At 46.7% G+C, this 20,816-nt stretch overlaps 2 protein-coding genes across 3 annotated transcripts in view; both read right to left on the minus strand.

Moving 5' to 3' along the window:
• Positions 1 to 8,107, minus strand: part of LOC112242486 (kinesin-like protein KIF26B) — a gene marked incomplete at its 3' end in the record, with an annotated part of 214,475 nt that extends 206,368 nt beyond the window's left edge. Inside the window, 2 exon segments of the mRNA XM_042319261.1 lie at positions 6,341 to 6,736; positions 7,168 to 8,107. Coding sequence (XP_042175195.1) covers positions 6,341 to 6,736; positions 7,168 to 7,227 — 456 coding nt within the window.
• Positions 8,108 to 11,827: 3,720 nt separating this feature from the next.
• Positions 11,828 to 20,790, minus strand: efcab2 (EF-hand calcium binding domain 2). Of its 2 annotated transcripts, XM_024415980.2 has the most exons (8): positions 20,652 to 20,790; positions 20,421 to 20,505; positions 20,202 to 20,274; positions 20,041 to 20,112; positions 19,776 to 19,855; positions 16,142 to 16,184; positions 14,296 to 14,362; positions 11,828 to 13,647 (listed from the first exon to the last, which is right to left on the minus strand). In XM_024415980.2, the coding sequence occupies exons 1-8, from the start codon at positions 20,674 to 20,676 to the stop codon at positions 13,529 to 13,531; spliced, it is 564 nt and encodes a 187-aa protein (XP_024271748.1). In that variant the 5' UTR covers positions 20,677 to 20,790; the 3' UTR covers positions 11,828 to 13,528. The 2 variants fall into 2 exon arrangements, with proteins under 2 accessions (XP_024271748.1, XP_024271749.1); XM_024415981.2 differs by lacking the exon at positions 20,041 to 20,112 and having other exon boundaries at positions 20,652 to 20,777.
• Positions 20,791 to 20,816: the final 26 nt, after the last annotated feature.

Genomic DNA, 20,816 nt, shown 5'->3' on the forward strand with positions numbered 1-20,816 from the left:
ACAGTTAAAGGAACGTTCCGGACATTAGTTTCCTTAACATTGTTGTCCAGAACACATTATGAACATGTAGGACAAGATTTTACCCTCAGCGACTTATTTGGGGCTTATCACGTGTTTTTTGAAAACGACAACAGCCTTCAGGGAGGAGTGAGGTTGATCTCCTGATCTCCGCTTGTTCCACCCCCAAATGTGGGGAATTTGAAAAAAAGAGTGTGTTCCTAGTTAAACAGCCAAGAGCATGTAGTTCTGTGTCAGTCAGAAGAGCTTCTCTCGTTATTACTGTCAGAGAACCTATAGTGTGCAGAATGGCTTCCGCAAGAGATGGACCCCCACCCCAACCCACCCCCCCCTGCAGAGTTGGACGATTACAACTTCATCAAGGATTGTTGAATGATCAGAATCACCTTTATTCACCAAGTACATTAACACATTGCCGGAAGAGACAAGGCACATTCCACTGAGCACAGAAGTCAGTTCAACATTTAGTTTTGATTTACATTTGGTTGAATTGTCAATTAACATGAATTCAATGTGAAATAAACAATTTATTCACTGTGCCATTAGATTTAGGTTAAAAGTTGGGTAAAAACAATATGAATTGCCCTTACGTTGACGACTTACGTTGACGACTTACGTTGACGACTTACGTTGATGACTTTTTGCAAATCCAATCAGTTTTCCACGTTGAAATGTGGAAAATGTCAATTCAACCAATTTTTCCCAAGTGGGAGAATACAATTTTGGAACAGTAAACATAAAGCGTAACAGAGTATAGGCTGATTGATTAGTTTGTCTGTTATTTGGGTGAGTGAACGCATGTTGGAGAGGAACAAGCCAGGGAGCGAAGCACAGAGGCCCAGTCTCCTAAAGCACACAACAGCCCTGGTGCGCCTCCCCCTTCTCCTCCAGTGTACAGCTCCATAGTCCCAGCTAGTAGACTAACTCATAGTTGTGAACAGCGTCCTTTCGAAAATATTTTGGTGCATGAGGACAGAATTTTGAGGGCACAAACCAGTTGGAAATGTAATATTCAGTAGCCCATCCCGAGTGAAAGTAGTCCCTTATATTGACAAAAATCCATGCTTAAACAAACAAAAACACGAGCAGCAACCAAGCTGGGGGAGGCTCTCGTGATTATTGACTATGTGGATACTGCCCAGACAGTAATGGCTGGGCATAGAAGGCAGAATAAACCAGTGGGGCCAAGCAGACAAAGTAAGTGTTTTTCCCCTGCTAGCTAATGTTGTTATAATGGCATTATTTAATATAGTGCTGTTGAGTACATTGCCGTTGTGTATCGGTATTAGATTGATTTTCAAGTTCCACCTGGTGGTTTAGAGCTAGCACCCATCTAGCTTAGACGCTCCTCCCCATACCTGCCTTCCAGACGCAAAGCATCATGGAAGCTGTAGTAATCTCATAATTCTAACAAATTCCTTCCTGGTTTGATAAAAGGCTATTTTACAGCTTACTCGCTCAATTTTTTTTAAACACTTACGGGCAATTGGATAACTAGGGCCACTAACAACTTGCTGTGGAGTCGTGGAGACAAGCTGTGGAATGTTCCTTTATGTTTAGGCATTAATTCCAAATGGTTAAGTTAATGGTTAATGTTTGTGATAGGGTTACAAAATATATAACAAGTGCCTAGAACTAGGTATGAAACATGCAACCCTCGGAGTCAGAGCTCGTGGCTTACGCCCGTCCGCCATCCCCAACGCCCTAGCAAAACACAAGCCTACTTGTTGGTAATAGCGCTCACCGTTGCCCCTAGTGGCCGCTTACCTGGAAAGACATGAAATTTCCCAGTAGATCTTGATCAACCTGGCTGGTCAGGCAGTGGCACTGTGTATTACACGGGAGTGAGTAACAGAAGTAAAAACCTCCCTAAACTGGGATCTGAGCCAGGGACACACCTACTTGTACATTTCCCTTACGGCTCATACTCACACATGCGCACACCCACACTCTCTGACCCACTTTAATGAGCTGAACCTGACTAACCAAGAACAGACCGCTAACTAGTTACAATTTGGCCATGGGTGGTTGAGGGTTACACACGTACACACAGGAATTAGGTCTTAAATAACTTCAACTGTGTTACCAGATTTTTCGCTGAGCCTCCAGCTACAAGTGTGTCTATAAAAATCCTCCCATGCAGTGTCACTGACATCTACTTCTATTCCCTGACCCCTGCCCTCCCTTATTGTCTCCCTCCATCCCCCTCCTTCCCTCCTGGTTTCCTAACTGACATAACCTCTACGGTCCATTCCTTCCCTTCTTACCGCCCTCTAGTCTTACATTTCTCTCCTTCCTCCCATACAATCTCTATCCCCGTTTTTCTTTGATAGCCGTCCTCCCCTCCTCCTCCTCCTCCTCCTCCTCCTCTCCTGCAGCTGGCTGGTCGGTCATAAAAGGTGTAAGCTAACACAACGTCTGAAACCTGAAGCACAGCACAGCAAACTAACACATCCACTTCAAACAAAAAGAAAGGAAAAGACACACTATGAGTTCAGATCCCTCCATTATGAATGGAAGGGGAGAATGGGGGAGGAAAAAGCTTCTACCATCAATCCATGAAATCCGTCAGAAACGGAGACCCCTCTCTGCTCTGCTGTACCTGTAGTCATGCAATTAGGCCACACTTAATCCCTTTCTTTCCTTTTTTCTTCTCTTTCTTTTCTCTCCATCCATCACCCTCCAACCCAGAGCCTCGAGGACACACACGGCAGTGACAGATTTCAGCAAGTGACATTTTCTAACATCGACCCCGTTGCTGCACCCTTCAACTGTGCGGTGTCATTTCTGTGCCCCCCCTGTGTGTTTGTGTTTGTACGCTCAGCACACTTACTGGAAGCCAACAGCAGAGACTGAGAACCAGGTCTCCCCACAGTGGCTCTGTGAAGGTCATGATTAGCATAAGAACACTAATGTCTGCTGGTTCTGTCAGAGGAGGTAACAGGAAGCAGAAGCAGACGTATCATGCCTGCATCCCAAATGGTACCCTTTTCACTTTATAGTGCACTACTTTTGACCGGTTTCATAGGGCTCTGTTGAAAAGTAGTGCACTATAGGGAATAGGGTGCAATTGGGACTGAACCCATGTCCCTGTCCTCTCCGAGAGACTTAGCATCTACCAGTCCTGTTCTTGTCAGAACAACACAGATTTGCGCAAACAACAACCCTCAGGTCAACCTCCATCTCTCCCCATCCCAAATAGCCTCGTCTGAGCCAGAACAGTTCATAGGGCAGCAGCCTCTCTTCTGTTTCTGTTGCGTGAGGCAGATGTTTGTACAAGTACACCCCCTGGAGAAGATGGTAGTCTATCGCAAGGCCCAATCAATAATAACAGAAGACTTTGTCCCAATGATGAGAATGAATCACTTCAAACCATTCTAGTTATGCATCTTGTTCCTGATAAGAACAGAAAGTTCCGAGCCAGAGAGCTCAACAAGCAAATAGTCTACCAACGTCCCTTTACACAAATCATCAATATAACTGCCTAGTGCCTTTAATAGTCCTGTATTAGCGGACCGATAGATCCATCTGCAGCGCCAGCACTGGCAGTACCCCAGGGCCATTTAAAACGGTTGATGCTTATCATCACCATCATAATTATCATTGGAAGAGCAGTCATATTGATGATATAAAAAAAGGAAAAAATTATATTTAAATCATTTTTTAATTGTTATTATATTATTATATTATTATAGCACCCCTACTTCCTGGCTGCCCAGAAAAAGTTTGTAATGTCAGTTCTATTCTCATTCTATGTGAAAGCCTTTACCTGCTAAGTATAATTCACTGGGAGAGTGCCAAACATTCACCCTATAATCTACTATAATACTATATACTGACAAGCTTGCCAATTACCACTATGTAATGGAGGCTGAGAAAGAGGTCAACTCTATCTGAACCCATACACAAACATGCACACAGGACTAAACAGTGATATTCTCCCACCATCTTTAATAGGGGACCATACCAACATCCTGTACCATTTCTACTAAATAACTCAATAAAACAATGAATTGTCCTAGTCCAGATTCAGATGTTGGATAGGGGGGTTTTGTATAGGTGATGAAATTGTCCCAAACATGATGGTTCCACTATGATTGTAATAGAAATCTGTTAACCCTTGGTTGTCTGTCCTGATCGGTGAGCTCCTGATCTCCATAGGCTCCAGCTGTCTGGTGCTACACAGCACCACTTGTGTCCACACTGGGGACTGCTCTATTGGCCTACCACTAACTCATCATCTGGGCACTGACCGCAGTGACTACGGTAAACAAGCACCTCTCACAGTGACCTCCTCTATTGCCATCAGACAGGTAGGGCCTTCTGTAAATACAACCAGCCTGGATCTCTTGCCATCAGACAGGTAGAGATAGCTGTAGATACAACCAGCCTGGATCTCTTGCCATCAGACAGGTAGAGATAGCTGTAGATACAACCAGCCTGGATCTCTTGCCATCAGACAGGTAGAGATAACTGTAGATACAACCAGCCTGGATCTCTTGCCATCAGACAGGTAGAGATAGCTGTAGATACAACCACCCTGGAATGGCAGACTATGAGGTGGCAGGTAGCCTAGTGGTCAGAGCGTTGGGCCAGTGACCGAAATTTGGCTGGATCGAATCCCTGAGCTGACAAGGTAAACATCTGTGGTTCTGCCCATGAACAAGGCAGTTAACCCACTGTTCCCTGGTAGGCTATCAATGTAAAATAATGTTTTTTTCTTAACTGACTTGCCTAGTTAAATAAAATAATAATAATAATAATAATAATAATAATAATAATAATAATTCAACAACCATGCTCGTTCTCAAATATCAGGGTAAAAACATTACAACTATTATGTTCAGACCATGAAGGTTAGGATAGGCTGGAATGGGGAGATGGTCCAGAGAAAAGTTGAGTTTATGAGTGCTCTGCATCCACTTAGAATATACCCATTTATGAATGGGACAATTACGCACCATGGGAGTTGAACCTGATCTCATTTTTAGCGGTTTTAATTGGGATCATCCCACCACTACTTCCCCTCCCCCTGCGGGCTTTTCACAGCAGTCAGGGTCATGACGCATGTCCTCTGTTCACTCTGGGTTTACAGTATGTGTGCTGTGCCGGGCAGAATGCTGTTATTTGTTACCCAATAACTCCCTCCCCAAGGGGCTGCATTCATCACTCTTTAGGGCCTAGACTCTTGGCAATGCACAGAACTTGGCAAGGCCTCCTGAAATCCCCAATATGCTCAACAACAAAAACAAAAGAAAAGGAAAAAAAAAAAATCACACAATCAAGTGTAAAGGCTCATTGCTCTTTACAGCGAGAGAACCTTCTTTACGCACGAGCGCACACACACACACACACACACACACACACACACACACACACACACACACACACACACACACACACACACACACACACACACACACACACACACACACACACACACACAGACACACACACACACACACACACACACACACACACCACACACAGTAGAAAGATGATGTATGCACCTCATACAGTATATTAAAAGCCCTGGCGTTAATTTATCTGGATTCAGAAGGAAAGAATGGGTGGCCAAAGGGTTCTATCAACAGAAAAGAACCCATCCATGGAAACAGAAAACAACTAGAATGGCAATAATCCACCAGGCCTTTATTAATCCCTATCCACAACGATGTGTAATGAAGCAAATGGTACTGATGGATTTAAACTTTAGAAACAGCTGATTGAATTGTATGTACATCATCATAATCGTTTTTTTTGGCATAATGCCAGCTATTGAACGAGCAACAGGGACAAGGCTGTTTGTCTCTGAGCTGAGCTTTTCCCCATGGGCAGCCTCTCTGGCTCTTCAGCCCAGGCACAACACAGCCTCAGCCAAACAGTATGCCTACAGTTAGATCTAGGACTATACCATTATCCAACTCACTTCTCGTTTCATGCCTCCTTCACATGGACACAGAAAAGAATAGTACACCAGGTTTCCCAAACTCGGCTGTGTGGGGCTCGACCCTCGGCCGCGTGGGGCTCAACCCACGTTCGCGTGGGGCTCGGCCCCTCGGGCAAGGCCCAAGTTTTGGAAACCCTGTCTTACACCATAGTGATGTCTTATGGTCTTTGCCTATGGGTCGCCCGTATGATGCCTATGGGTCGCCCGTATTATGCCTATGGGTCGCCCGTATGATGCCTATGGGTCGCCCGTATGATGCCTATGGGTCGCCCGTATGATGCCTATGGGTCGCCCGTATGATGCCTATGGGTCGCCTGTCGCCAGATTCAGAGGCTGCTATAGCCGGGCAGCAGGGCATCAAACTCGGCTTACCTTGCTGGAATAGGGGCCGGGAATCAGCAGCTTCAGCGCCTGCCTCTTCAGCTCTGTCAGCCGGGCGTTGCAGTTCTCACACCATATCCCCCTCTCTCTCTCAGAACCAGGGGAACTCCCGCTGCCAGAACCGGGTGAACCTGTACCGAAACCTGGCGATCCACCCAGAGACCCGGGAGAACAGGTCCCGATCCCTGGGGATATGGTCCCGGGGGAACCAGAGAAAGAGCCCGGGGAAGAGGTGCCAGATCCTGGGGAGGGGGTGCCTGTGGAGCTAGGCATGGAGCCGACTCCCTCTGGAGCGGGTCTGCTGCTGGTCCGGGACTCCTCATAGGCCTTTCTATACCATGTCTCCGGGGAGAAGGAGGCTGATTTTGTCGGAGAGGTATCGGTAATCTGTGGGGAGCACCATAAAGACAATCCTACCTTTAAGGTAACATTTGATTTAAATTGAGGAGACAAACAATAACTCACTAGAAGCACAACTCGGTCCATGGTAGAAGACTTTATTGGCTAAATGGCAGAGATGCAAAAACCCACGTAGGAAAGAAACAGTTTGAACAAAAAAGTCTAAAAGCGTTAGCCTACAAAAACTAAAGGTGAGTGTGATCTATCTATCTGTTTACTGTTGCGTTCCCTAGCTAGCCTACCCGCAGTAGCCTAATGAATTGCCAACGGCATTCAAACCTGTAGCAAACATGATGGCATACCCTTACTGCTCTGATGGAATAAATGAGAGCTCTGCTACACTTTTCACTGTTGTTGCTAGTGTTACTGATATAATCATACACTCCACATAAAGTAGAAACATAGACTAGGCTACTAACCCCGTATTTTCTGCTCCTGCTGGTCACAGACCTCTCTTTGGTCCCAGACAGAGAAGTCATGCTGAAGGTGAGGGAAGGGAGGAGTGGGGAGAAAATCTCTCGGTTGTTTTACACACAAGGAGACCAAATCGATGTCAATGAATTCCACGCCCCTCCGCGTGCTTCTCAATCATTAACAAATATCACGCAGATTAGATATCAATATAGCATACTGTCTCCAACCTTGAAAAACAATAACCTAACAGTGATTCCGCTCAAATGTATCCAATACGCGCAATAATTAGTTCCAATCCACGGTCTCCTGTAAAGATTTAAAATCCACAGTGAAAATGTGAACAGGTCCGCCTGTATGAGTGGGGTACAGACGGGTTTCTCTTTCTGGGAGCGACGAAATACAACAAGCAGGGCGGTAGCAGAGTGAAGGCAGCCGCTGCTGCACAGGCTCAGCGTAGACAGTGGGGACGCGCGTCTGCAGCGCGGTAGAGTCAGAGGCAGAGGCACAGCTGTGGTATTCCTCTGGCTGTCCGTGTGCCTGCCTGCAGGAGGCTCATCTGAAGCCAGAGGTGCGGACTGGAGATAGATGCTTGCGCACATCTGGCTGGGGGAGGGTGCTCTCTGCCCCTTCCTCGCTGGCGGACCAATAGTGAATCAATGCTTTGTTGACTGACACGTGCCAGCTCATTTGTCCTATGTTAACTTTTGGAGGGAGTAAATGATGACTAGAGAGGGATGTAGTAGGCCTACAGCTGACGATGGTTATGGTTGCAAGATTGCTTTAAAAGTATCTGGTGCAGAGGTGGTATGTTCAGTTGGATCAAAAAGGTTTAGGCCTAATCAGTAACATAATTCATAAATACTCATCATCATCATCATCATCCGTTTAACAGAATTTCTACCAGCATGTCACCTGTGCAACTATAGGAGAAAAAACGGTATATCACCTTTACTCCACACACTGAGACACATAACAAGCTCTCCCTCGCCCCCCACTTGAAAAAAAAATCTGGCTTCCTATTTCGCAACAAAGCATCCTTCACTCATGCTGCCAAACATACCCTTGTAAAACTGACCATCCTACCAATCCTCGACTTCGGCGACGTCATTTACAAAATAGCCTCCAATACCCTACTCAATAAATTGGATGCAGTCTATCACAGTGCCATCCGTTTTGTCACCAAAGCCCCATATACTACCCACCATTGCGACCTGTACGCTCTCGTTGGCTGGCCCTCGCTTCATACTGGTCGCCAAACGCCAAGACCCTGCTAGGTAAAGTCCCCCCATATCTCAGCTCGCTGGTCACCATAGCAGCACCCACCTGTAGCACGCGCTCCAGCAGATATATCTCTCTGGTCACCCCCAAAACCAATTCTTCCTTTGGCCGCCTCTCCTTCCAGTTCTCTGCTGCCAATGACTGGAACGAACTACAAAGATCTCTGAAACTGGAAACACTTATCTCCTTCACTAGCTTTAAGCACCAGCTGTCAGAGCAGCTCACAGATTACTGCACCTGTACATAGCCCATCTATAATTTAGCCCAAACAACTACCTCTTTCCCTACTGTATTTATTTATTTTGCTCCTTTGCACCCTATTATTTCTCTCTACTTTGCACATTCTTCCACTGCAAATCTACCATTCCAGGTTTTACTTGCTATATGGTATTTACTTCGCCACCATGGCCTTTTTTTTGCCTTTACCTGCCTTATCTCACCTCAATAGCTCACATTGTATATAGACTAATTTTTCAACTATATTATTGACTGTATGTTTGTTTTACTCCATGTGTAACTCTGTGTTGTTGTATGTGTCGAACTGCTTTGCTTTATCTTGGCCAGGTCGCAATTGTAAATGAGAACTTGTTCTCAACTTGCCTAACTTGTTAAATAAAGGTCAAATAAAAACATTAAAAATAAAAACCCACCTGCGAGCTGTCCAGTGACGCAAGCCTACCAGACGAGCTAAATACCTTCTATGCTCGATTCGAGGCAAGTAACACTAAACCATGCATGCACCAGCTGTTCCGGACGACTGTGTGGTCACGCTCTCCGTAGCTGATGTGAGTAAGACCTTTAAACCGTTTAACATTCACAAGGCTGCAGGGCCAGATGGATTACAAGGACACGTACTCAGAGCATGCGCTGACCAGCTGGCAAGTGTCTTCGTCAACATTTTCAACCTCTCCCTGACCCAGTTTGTAATAACTTTGTTTCAAGCAGACCATCATAGTCCCTGTGCCCAAGAATGCCAAGGTAACCTGTCCTAATGACCATTGACCTGTAGCACTCACATCTGTAGCCATGAAATGCTTTGAAAGGCTGGTCATGGCTCACAACAACACCATCATCCCAGACACCATGGACCCAATCCAAATCGCATACCGCCCCAACACAGCCACAGATGACACAATCTCTATTGCATTCCACACTGGCCTTTCCCACCTGGACAAAAGGAATACCTACGTGAGTATGCTGTTCATTGACTACAGCTCAGCGTTTAACACCATAGTGCCCTCCAAGCTCATCACTAAACTAAGGACCCTGGGATTAAACACCTCCCTCTGCAACTGTATCCTGGAATTCCTTGACGGGCAGCCCCATGGTGGAGAGGGTAGGCAACAACACATCCACCACGCTGATGCTCAACACAGGGGCCCCTCAGGACGATGAGACACCCTACACGGAGGTCAGAGATCTGGCAATGTGGTGCCAGGACAACAACCGGTCCCTCAACGTCAGCAAGACAAAGGAACTCATTGTGGACTACAGGAAACGGAGGGCCGAGCACACCCCCATTCACATCGATGTGGAGTGGGTCGAGAGCTTCAAGTTCCTCAGTGTCCACATCACAAAGGACCTGTCATGGTCCAAACACACCAACACAGTCGTGAAGAGGGCACAACAACACCTCTTCCCCCCTCAGGAGGCTGAAAAGATTTGGCATGGGCACTCAGACCCTCAAAAAGTTATCCAGCTGCACCATTGAGAGCATCTTCACTGGCTGCATCACCGCTTGGTACGGCAACTACTTGGTATCTGACCGCAAGGCGCTACAGAGGGTAGTGCGTACTGCCCAGTACATCACTGGGGCCAAGCTTCCTGACATCCAGGACCTATATACCAGACGGTGTCAGAAGAAGGCCCTAAAAATTTTCAAAGACTCCAGTCACCCAAGTAATAGACTGTTCAATATGGAAAAAGTGCAGTCTCAAAAACCATCAGGTGCTATGATGAAACTGGCTCTCAAGAGGAGCGCCACAGGAAAGGAAGACCCAGAGTTCCCTCTGCTGCAGAGGATAAGTTCATTAGAGTTACCAGCCTCAGAAATTGCAGTCCAAATAAATGCTTCACAGAGTTCAAGTAACAGACACATCTCAACATCCACTGTTCAGAGGAGACTGCGTGAATCAGGTCATCATGGTCGAATTGCTGCAAAGAAACCAAAAACTAAAGGACACCAATAAGAAGAAGAGACTTGCTTGGGCCAAGAAACACGAGCAATGGACATTAGACCGGTGGAGATCTGTCCTTTGGTCTGATTAGTCCAAATTTGAGATTTTTGGTTCCAACCACCGTGTCTTTGTGAGACAAAGAGTAGGTGAACGGATGATCTCTGCATGTGTGGTTCCCACCATGAAGCATGGAGGAGGAGGTGTGATGGTGTTGGGGGCTTTGGTGACACTGTCAGTGATTAATTTAGAATTCAAGGCACACTTAACCAGCACGGCTACCACAGCATTCTACAGCAATATGCCATCCCATCTGGTTTGCACTTAGTGGGACTATCATTTGTTTATCAACAGGACAATGACCCAACACACCTCCAGGCTAAGGGCTATTTGACCAAGAAGGAGAGGGATTGAGTGCTGTATCAGATGACTTGGCCTCCACAATCACCTGACCTCAACCCAATTGAGATGATTTGGGATGAGTTGGACCGCAGAGTGAAGGAAAAGCAGCCTACAAGTGCTCAGCATATGTGGGAACTCCTTCAATACTGTTGGAAAAGCATTCTAGGTGAAGCTGGTTGAGAGAATGCCAAGAGTGTGCCAAGCTGTCATCAAGGCACAGGGTGGCTACTTTGAAGAATCTAAAATAGAAAATATATTTTGATTTGTTAAACACTTTTTTGGTTACTTATTTCATAGTTTAAATAATATATATATATTTAACTTTTATTTAACTAGGCAAGTCAGTTAATAACAAATTCTTATTTACAATGACGGCCTACACCGGCCAAACCCGGATGGCGCTGGGCCAATTGTGGGCCGACCTATGGGACTCCCAATCACGGCCAGTTGTGATACAGCCTGGATTCGAACCAGGGTGTCTGTAGCGATGCCTCTAACACTGAGATGCAGTGCCTTAGACCGCTGCGCCAAATAGTAAAAATAAAGAAAAACATTGAATGAGTAGGTGTGTCCAAACTAGAGACTGGTACTGTATATATCTATATTCTTTTGCTCATCTTTTCATTCTTTTTAACTTGGCATTGTTGGGAAAGGGCTCTTAAAGTAAGCATTTCAAAGTTAACTCGACACCTGTTGTATTCAGCGAGTGTGACAAATAAAATTGGATCATCATCATCGTCATCGTCATCATCACCACCACAGAAACAAGGTTTGTCTATGCAATAAGCTATTGAATCACTCCTTGGAGAGGTTTTACTCAGAACACAACAATTTAATTTGTGTTCTTTTCATGAATATCCTCATTCAATTAATCTGTGCTTCACATTCCGATGATTATGCACATAAGGTGGTGTGGTGGTGATGGTGTCGTGAATGAAAGCATATTGCTGCAGTGATTTATATAGCGTGGTGTTGCATGTTGTTTATGGATACACAGCGCCATCTGGTTTCACTGCATGGCCTAGCACAACAGAGGGAGAATATTTGGCAATAAACCCATGCAGGTCTAGTTACAGGCCTGGCCATGCAGGTCTAGTTACAGGCCTGGCCATGCAGGTCTAGTTACAGGCCTGGCCATGCAGGTCTAGTTACAGCCCTGGCCATGCAGGTCTAGTTACAGGCCTGGCCATGCAGGTCTAGTTACAGGCCTGGCCATGCAGGTCTAGTTACAGGCCTGGCCATGCAGGTCTAGTTACAGGCCTGGCCATGCAGGTCTAGTTACAGGCCTGGCCATGCAGGTCTAGTTACAGGCCTGGTCATGCAGGTCTAGTTACAGGCCTGGCCATGCAGGTCTAGTTACAGCCCTGGCCATGCAGGTCTAGTTACAGGCCTGGCCATGCAGGTCTAGTTACAGGCCTGGCCATGCAGGTCTAGTTACAGGCCTGGCCATGCAGGTCTAGTTACAGGCCTGGCCATGCAGGTCTAGTTACAGGCCTGGTCATGCAGGTCTAGTTACAGCCCTGGCCATGCAGGTCTAGTTACAGCCCTGGCCATGCAGGTCTAGTTACAGGCCTGGCCATGCAGGTCTAGTTACAGCCCTGGCCATGCAGGTCTGGTTACAGGCCTGGCCATGCAGGTCTGGTTACAGGCCTGGCCATGCAGGTCTAGTTACAGGCCTGGCCATGCAGGTCTAGTTACAGGCCTGGCCATGCAGGTCTAGTTACAGCCCTGGCCATGCAGGTCTAGTTACAGGCCTGGCCATGCAGGTCTAGTTACAGGCCTGGCCATGCAGGTCTAGTTACAGGCCTGGCCATGCAGGTCTAGTTACAGGCCTGGCCATGCAGGTCTAGTTACAGCCCTGGCCATGCAGGTCTAGTTACAGGCCTGGCCATGCAGGTCTAGTTACAGCCCTGGCCATGCAGGTCTAGTTACAGCCCTGGCCATGCAGGTCTAGTTACAGCCCTGGCCATGCAGGTCTAGTTACAGGCCTGGCCATGCAGGTGTAGTTACAGCCCTGGCCATGCAGGTCTAGTTACAGCCCTGGCCATGCAGGTCTAGTTACAGGCCTGGCCATGCAGGTCTAGTTACAGGCCTGGGTAATTCCAGTCTTCTGGGGCCTGATTGGTGTCACACTTCTCCCCATCCCCAGCAAACACACCTGATTTAAACTAATTGCATTTTTATCTGAAGATCATGATTAGTTGATTATTGGAGTCAGGTGTGTCAGCTGGGGCTGGGGCAAAAGTGTGACACCAATTAGGCCCCTGAAGACTAGAGTTGGCCAGGCCCCTAGCACAACAGTGGGAGATGTACAATATTTGGCGATAAGCCCAAAAATGTTTATGACACTGCAAACATTTACAATACCACATTATATTCTGTATTAGACTATAACAATTACGCAAGACAACGGTTACATTTGTCATTACTCCCAGCAGGAATGTGTATATGTTTGTGAGTGTTGGTGTGTGTGTGTGTGTGTGTGTGTGTGTGTGTGTGTGTGATTGAGAGTCTATCTGGGGTCATCCACGGTCATCATGCTAACAAAGTCTTTGTAGAAGATGAGGTTCTTGTCAGGGTCCATTGCAGCTGACAACATCTCCTCCATCTCTTCCTGGGTGAAGGGCTCTCCTGCAGAGAGGGACACATACCCACAATAGATCTTTGTCGATCCATTATACAGAGACAACCAAAACATTTGCTAACACAGCACCAAACACTCCATACACACACACACTGGGTCAACCACAGAGAAGCACCCCTGGAGAAGTTTAGGGTGTGCCTTGCTCAAGGGAACAACAGTAGGTGGCCCCTGAGGTATTGATGGCAGTTGCCAGACTGCCTTTATAACCTCGAGGCTACTTCCACCCCCTAACAGGGTTTCTCAAGGTTGATTCTGAGGAACCATTATATGCTGCATGTCACTCCAGCTGAGCATCCATTACATACGAATAAGTCATAAGTACATATGCTAGGTCCAAGGGAGCCAACACACTGGAAACTGGTAAGAATGAACACTAAAGTCAGCATAATATATAAAGTCTATCTCCCAGTATTGTTATTCTGGGAGATATATAATCATATAATGCTTGTAGAGTGGATTGTTATCTGTCAGTGTCTGTCTGTCCAATCCTTGGACCACTAGAGGGCGTAATATCATCTTGCCTTACACAAAGCCCAAATAACTGTTAATAAACAGTGACAAGATGTGATATATTTGTGACTTCAGGCCAATGATTCTGTGGTTTTATGTAAGGAGCACTGTTGCTTTCAACTTACCTTCCTGTGTCATGTACTTTGTGAGCTCCTCCAGTTCCAAATGTCCCTTTTTCTGCTTATCTAGAACCTGCAAATTTGAGATGTTTTTTCCTCTTAGCAAATAAGACGATCATAGAAGGAACCCAAGGTATGATCCTATACAGTCTGCAATAGGGGTAATTAACCCAATATTACTTATACAGGCTGCAATAGAGGGAACCCAAGGTAACCTATACAGTTGTGGCCAAAAGTTGAGAATGGCACAAATATACATTTTCACAAAGTCTGCTGCCTCAGTTGGTATGATGGCAATTTGCATATACTCCAGAATGTTATGAAGAGTGATCAGATGAATTGCAATTAATTGCAAAGTCCCTCTTTGCCATGCAAATGAAATGAATCCCCAAAAAACATTTCCACTGCATTTCAGGCCTGCCACAAAAAGACCAGCTGACATCATGTCAGTGATTCTCTCGTTAACACAGGTGTGAGTGTTGATGAGGACATGGCTGGAGATCACTCTGTCATGCTGATTGAGTTCGAATAACAGACTGGAAGCTTCAAAAAGGAGGGTGGTGCTTGGAATCATTGTTCTTCCTCTGTCAACCATGTTTACCTGCCAGGAAACACGTGCCGTCATCATTGCTTTGCACAAAAAAAGGCTTCGAAGGCAAGGATATTGCTGCCAGTAAGATTGCACCTAAATCAACCATTTATCAGATCATCAAGAACTTCAAGGAGAGCGGTTCAATTGTTGTGTAGAAGGCTTCAGGGCACCCAAGAAAGTCCAGCAAGTGCCAGAAACGTCTCCTAAAGTTGATTCAGCTGTGGGATCGGGGCCCCACCAGTACAGTGCAGCACAGTGGAGTGCATCTGCACGCAGTGAGGCGAAGACTTTTGGAGGATGGCCTAGTGTCAAGAAGGGCAGCAAAGAAGCCACTTCTCTCCAGGAAAAACATCAGGGACAGGCTGATATTCTGCAAAAGGTACAGGGATTGGACTGGGGTAAAGTCATTTTCTCTGATGAATCCCCTTTCCGATTGTTTGGGGCATCTGGAAAAAAAGCTTGTCAGTCAACAGTAAAGCATCCTGAGACCATTCATGTGTGGGGTTGCTTCTCAGCCAAGGGAGTGGGCTCACTCACAATTTTGCCTAAGAACACAGCCATGAATAAAGAATGGTACCAACACATCCTCTGAGAGCAACTTCTCCCAACCATCCAGGAACAGTTTGGTTACAAACAATGCCTTTTCCAGCATGATGGAGCACCTTGCCATAAGGCAAAAGTGATAACTAAGTGGCTCGGGGAACAAAACATAGATATTTTGGGTCCATGGCCAGGAAACTCCCCAGACCTTAATCCCATTGAGAACTTGTGGTCAATCCTCAAGAGGCGGGTGGACAAACAAAAACCCACAAAGTCTGACCAACTCCAAGCATTGATTATGCAAGAATGGGCTGCCATTAGTCATGATGTTGCCCAGGAGTTCATTGACAGCATGCCAGGGTGGATTGCAGAGGTCTTGAACAAGAAGGGTCAACACTGCAAATATTGACTTCATGTAATTGTCAATAAAAGCCTTTGACACTTATGAAATGCTTGTAATTATACTTCAGTATTCCATAGTAACATCTGACAAAAAATATCTAAAGACACTGAAGCAGCAAACTTTGTGGAAATTAATATTTGTAACATTCTCAAAACTTTTGGCCACAACTGTACAGTCTGCAGGGAATTAACACAAGATTATCTATACAGTCTGCAATTGAGGGAATTAACCCAAGATTATCTATACAGTCTGTAATAGAGAGGATTAATCAAAGATAACCAACACACTCTACATACAGAACCTATACAGTCCATTACCTCAAAGGCCTGGAGCATCAGGTCCTCTGGGATGGGCCGGAACCTGCAGAGTACACACACACAGATAAGAAGTTACAGAACACACACACCTTTTACACACACACATACAATCGCATACAGAACATTACTGCAAGTAAGTCAACTATATCAATCATAGTATGTTTGTATAAGGTGCTGCCAACAGAGTTTTTATCTACAACTGAGACCAGGCAGGAACAGGTTAGGTTCATTATGCATGTTTTATCAGAGAGTTATGACTACCTCTTACATTAGCTATACCTCCTCCTTCTGGACACACCTACTCTGTCTGTATTTGGAGTCCGGTGGAAACCCACCAGAACACCCAGGACCTGCTGAAAGGTGCCCGGGCGGAGAGAGTGGACGTAGGGAGGGGGAAGAAAAGCACAGAGAGGCAAGGAGCTGAATGGGGCCCGTACGGAACCAGCCAAAGCTGCGAAGCGGGAGGTCAACCTGAACCGATGACGACATCCACTGCTGGACCTAGATCAGAGGCGCTGCTATGAGCGCGGCAAGCCAGAAGACATCGCATGGAGCTTCCCCGGCCGGGAGGAGTCCATCTCCTCCGCATCCCCCAGCTCCGGGGTAAGCCGGGTGGCGAGTTGTGTCACGTCCTGTTGGGCGCACACCGAGACGGCTCCACCGATGGTTCCAGTATGAATCGATGGCGTCGACACCAGCGCTCTGCTGGACTCTGGCAGCATGGTGACCCAGGCCCAACCGCAGTGGCTCACACGAGAGGGAAAAGACGAACCGGGGGGCGAGGAGATGACAGTGTCCTGTATACATGGGACATGAAGAGGTACCCAACATTGCCGGTGCGGCTAACCACCCCAAGGAGGAGTGTCAGATGCGCGTGGGGGCTGTTCCTAACCTGCCCGTGCCCATTCTCGGTAGAGATTGCCCTCTCTTCCAGACACTGTGGAGGAGGGACCTGGGGAGGTGTGCGCAAGGTAGGCAGGAGAGGAAAAAGGATGGTCATCTGCGCAATCCACTCCCCGCCACGAGAGGTGTCCACCGGGCCCGAGTCGGACCAGGAGGAAGGAGATGACCCAACGCCGGGAAGCGAGCCGTCGTCTGAGGAGGACCTCTGGCTCCACTTTATGGAGGTGGAGGCACTCGACGGACCGACTGACAAGGGAATCCTCACAGGCCAGTTCGGAACAGCCCAGTTAGAAGACCTCAACCTCCAGAATGCGAGGGGCCAGGTGATTGTGGTGGACGGCATGCTATTACCCGGGGTAACTGAGTGGCGCTACCCCCACTTCGACATCAAGCATAATTTATTGTATCAGGTAGTAAAACACAATGGGGAGACAAAAGGAGCTCTTCCAATTATTCTTACGGTGGGTATTCCGCAGGAAGCAGATGCTGAAGATCATCGAGAGAGACAGGAGGAACTGGGACAAGCTGCTGCCCCACCTGATGTTCTTGTGAGCGAGGTACCCCAAATGTCCGCTTCTCCCCCTTTGAGCTCTTGTATGGCCGTCGGCCCCGCGGACTGCTGGACCTAGCCAAGGAGGTCTGGGAGGAACAACCGACCCCCCTTCGCAGTGTGGTGGAAAACATGGAGGAGATGAGGGAGAGGATGACGGTGATTTGGCAAGTGGTGAGGGAGCACATGGCCCAGGCGCAACGTACCCAGGAGCGTGTATACAACCAGGGGGCCCAACAACGAGAGTTCCACCCGGGTGAGAAGGTCTTGGTGCTGATCCCCACAACAGAGAGCAAATTCCTGGCTACTTGGCATAGGCCCTACGACATCGTGGAGCGGGTAGGAGACATCAATTATAAGGTCCGCCAACCGGGGCGGAGAAAACCCCTTCAGCTTTACCATGTGAACCTACTGAAGAAGTGGCATGAACGAGAGGCGCTGTGCTCAATGTGGACCTAGCCACAGCAGAACCCGCCCTCTCTCAAAGTTTCCATGGGGAAAGACCTCAGCCCAACCCAACAGCAAGCGCTTCGAGAGTTGGTCCAGCGGAATACGGCCATGTTCTCCGAGGTTCCAGCCGCACGGATCTCGTGGAACATCATATCCACACACGTCCGGGAGAAAAAGTGCGTGAACAGCCATACTGGATACCAAAATCCCGGAGGGCAGCGGTCCAGTGGAAAGTGATGACAATGAGAGATGGGGGTACTGGAGGAGTCCCACAGTGAGTGGTCTAGCCCTATGGTGCTGGTACCAAAACCAGACGGAACCGTCCACTTCTGCAACAACTTCCGGGGCCTGAACGAGATCAGTGAACTCAGCGCCTACCCCATGCCCCAGGTAGACGAACTGATCGACCGCTTGGGTAAGGTAAGATACGTCAGCACCCTGGACCTGACAAAGGATTGGTGATAGAGGGGAGGTCCGTTCCGTGACATTGGCTCCCTCTGCTGGGAGTACACAGGCTGGACACCCCGACGCTGATGACCCCAAGTAGAGGTAATTAGGGGAGAGTGCCAACCAGTCTTTAACGATTGTCTTTGGGTGAAAGAGAGGAGGACCAAGATGCAGCGTGATGATAATCCATATTTAATGGGAATACTTAAACACCGAACAAAAACAACAAACCGACAAAAAGAACGAAGCCGAAACAGTCCCGTAACGTGAACACTAAACACTGGAACACTGGAACAGGAACAATCACCCACAAAATACCCACAGAATAAGGCTGCCTAAATATGGTTCCCAATCAGAGACAACGATAGACAGCTGCCTCTAATTGAGAACCAATCTAGGCAACCATAGATGTACAAAAACACCTAGATAGGAAAACACCCCCATAAACATACAAAACCCCTAGACAAGACAAAAACACATACATCACCCATGTCACACCCTGACCTAACCAAAATAACAAAGAAAACAAAGAATACTAAGGTCAGGGTGTGACACAGTCATGCAGGCCACATAAAGGGAGCACTGTGGCACACTGCGAGGGAGACAGAGAGAAAGGCACGGAACCGAATCTGAGAAGAAGGACCAAGCCAAACTTAAGTTATTTTGTAATGTTTATTTTGTTGCCTAGTAAAGTCATGTTTTCTGACTAGAACCTCCCTGTCTCTGTGTTCATCTCTGCACGCTCAACCCAACATCCCACGGTTTACCGCAACTCTTTAAAAAAAGGTGCTATCTAGAACCTAAAATGGTTCTTCAGCTGTCCCCATAGGAAAACCCTTTAAAGAACCATTGTTGGTTCCATATATAATCCTTTCCACTGAGGGTTCTACATGGAACCCAAAATGGTTCTACCTGGAACCCAAAATGGTTCTACCTGGAATCAAAAAGGGTTCTCCTATGGGAACAGCAAAGGACCCTTTTGGAACCATTTTCTCTTAGAGTGTAGACACTGATCTAAGCTAAGTGTTCTTACAGGTAGAAACAGAGGCAGTGTTTCCAGAAAAACCTACTGCACCAGTTCTAGGAATTCCTAGAAACTACCCAGACAGCCAGACAAGTCAAGTACAGTCAGATCCTCCAGTTTGTCTCTGTCTGTCTGAGATCAATGTGTTTCAACTGATTGTATGTCTCTCTACCTCTCCCGCTCTCTCTCCTGTGTTCTTACATTGTCTGATCCAGCCCCATCTAGCAGACTCTGTGCATGCCTCTTTCCAATGTTCTTACTTGCGCTCCATTAGAACCTTGGTCATGGTGGGGAGGAACTTCTCAAAGCGGATGTATCCTGTTGGCTCCTCCTCCTCAATCTAGGGGAAGAGTTTGTTCACAAATATTATGGTCTGAAATTGTAGCAACATTTCTGGGGAATTTACTATATGTGAGTGTTGGTCCTTTTTTTTTTACTTCTACATTACGTGATTGTCCCCTGGCTTCTAACGCCCTTCTACCTTTGCATTTGTTCTTTGAGAAAACAGAGTAAAACCAGCCATACCTGTTTAGTTAAATACGTCCCATTGTTGTCCTCTCTATGTTCATGTACATATGCACGGTTGACTGTAAGCCGCTTTGGATAAAAGCATCTGCTAAATGACATACTGTATACTATTATTATGTTATTATGTCTCAAAAGGATGATCAAAAGGATGCCCTTACCTCTGCTATGACGTCATGTAGCTCCCCTTCGTTAGGGAAGCAGCCTAGGGAGCGGATGATAGTGCCTATCTCCCTTTGACAGAAGCACAGCACCGGAGTGAAAACATCACCACCATATAATACAACACTGTGTAAACCTAAATCAGTGTGGTAAGCCTATTTAGTATCATGTCTGTTGTAAGTCTGTCTAAGTGGGCCTGACTATATCATTCTGCTCACCTGACATCCACTGTCTTGTTGAACTCGTGGTCAAACACATCAAAAGCAGCGCGGATCTTCTTGTGGACCTCCGATACTATGGCCTCTACAACAGCAAATACAACAGACAAATCAAAAGCCCGTCGTTAGCTGAAACTAGTGCCACCTTTCAAATGTATCTCAAATTAGCTGTATCTACAAGTTAAAGCGATAAAGCAACTATTTAAATAGATTTTGAAGCCCATTTCATACCTGCGCTTTCCTTGTCTTCCGCCATTTTCTTTATTTACTGTTGTTGCTAGGAGACCATATATAGCTTTTGATTGGCAGGACCACTCTAAACTAGTGCAGGACTCAACGTTTTGGAAAGTTCCAGTAGACTCTTGTAAAATAGAACTGGCCATGCCTCTCCGATGT

This window comes from Oncorhynchus tshawytscha, unplaced genomic scaffold (genome assembly GCF_018296145.1).
Source record: "Oncorhynchus tshawytscha isolate Ot180627B unplaced genomic scaffold, Otsh_v2.0 Un_contig_1824_pilon_pilon, whole genome shotgun sequence".
NCBI lineage: Eukaryota > Metazoa > Chordata > Actinopteri > Salmoniformes > Salmonidae > Oncorhynchus > Oncorhynchus tshawytscha.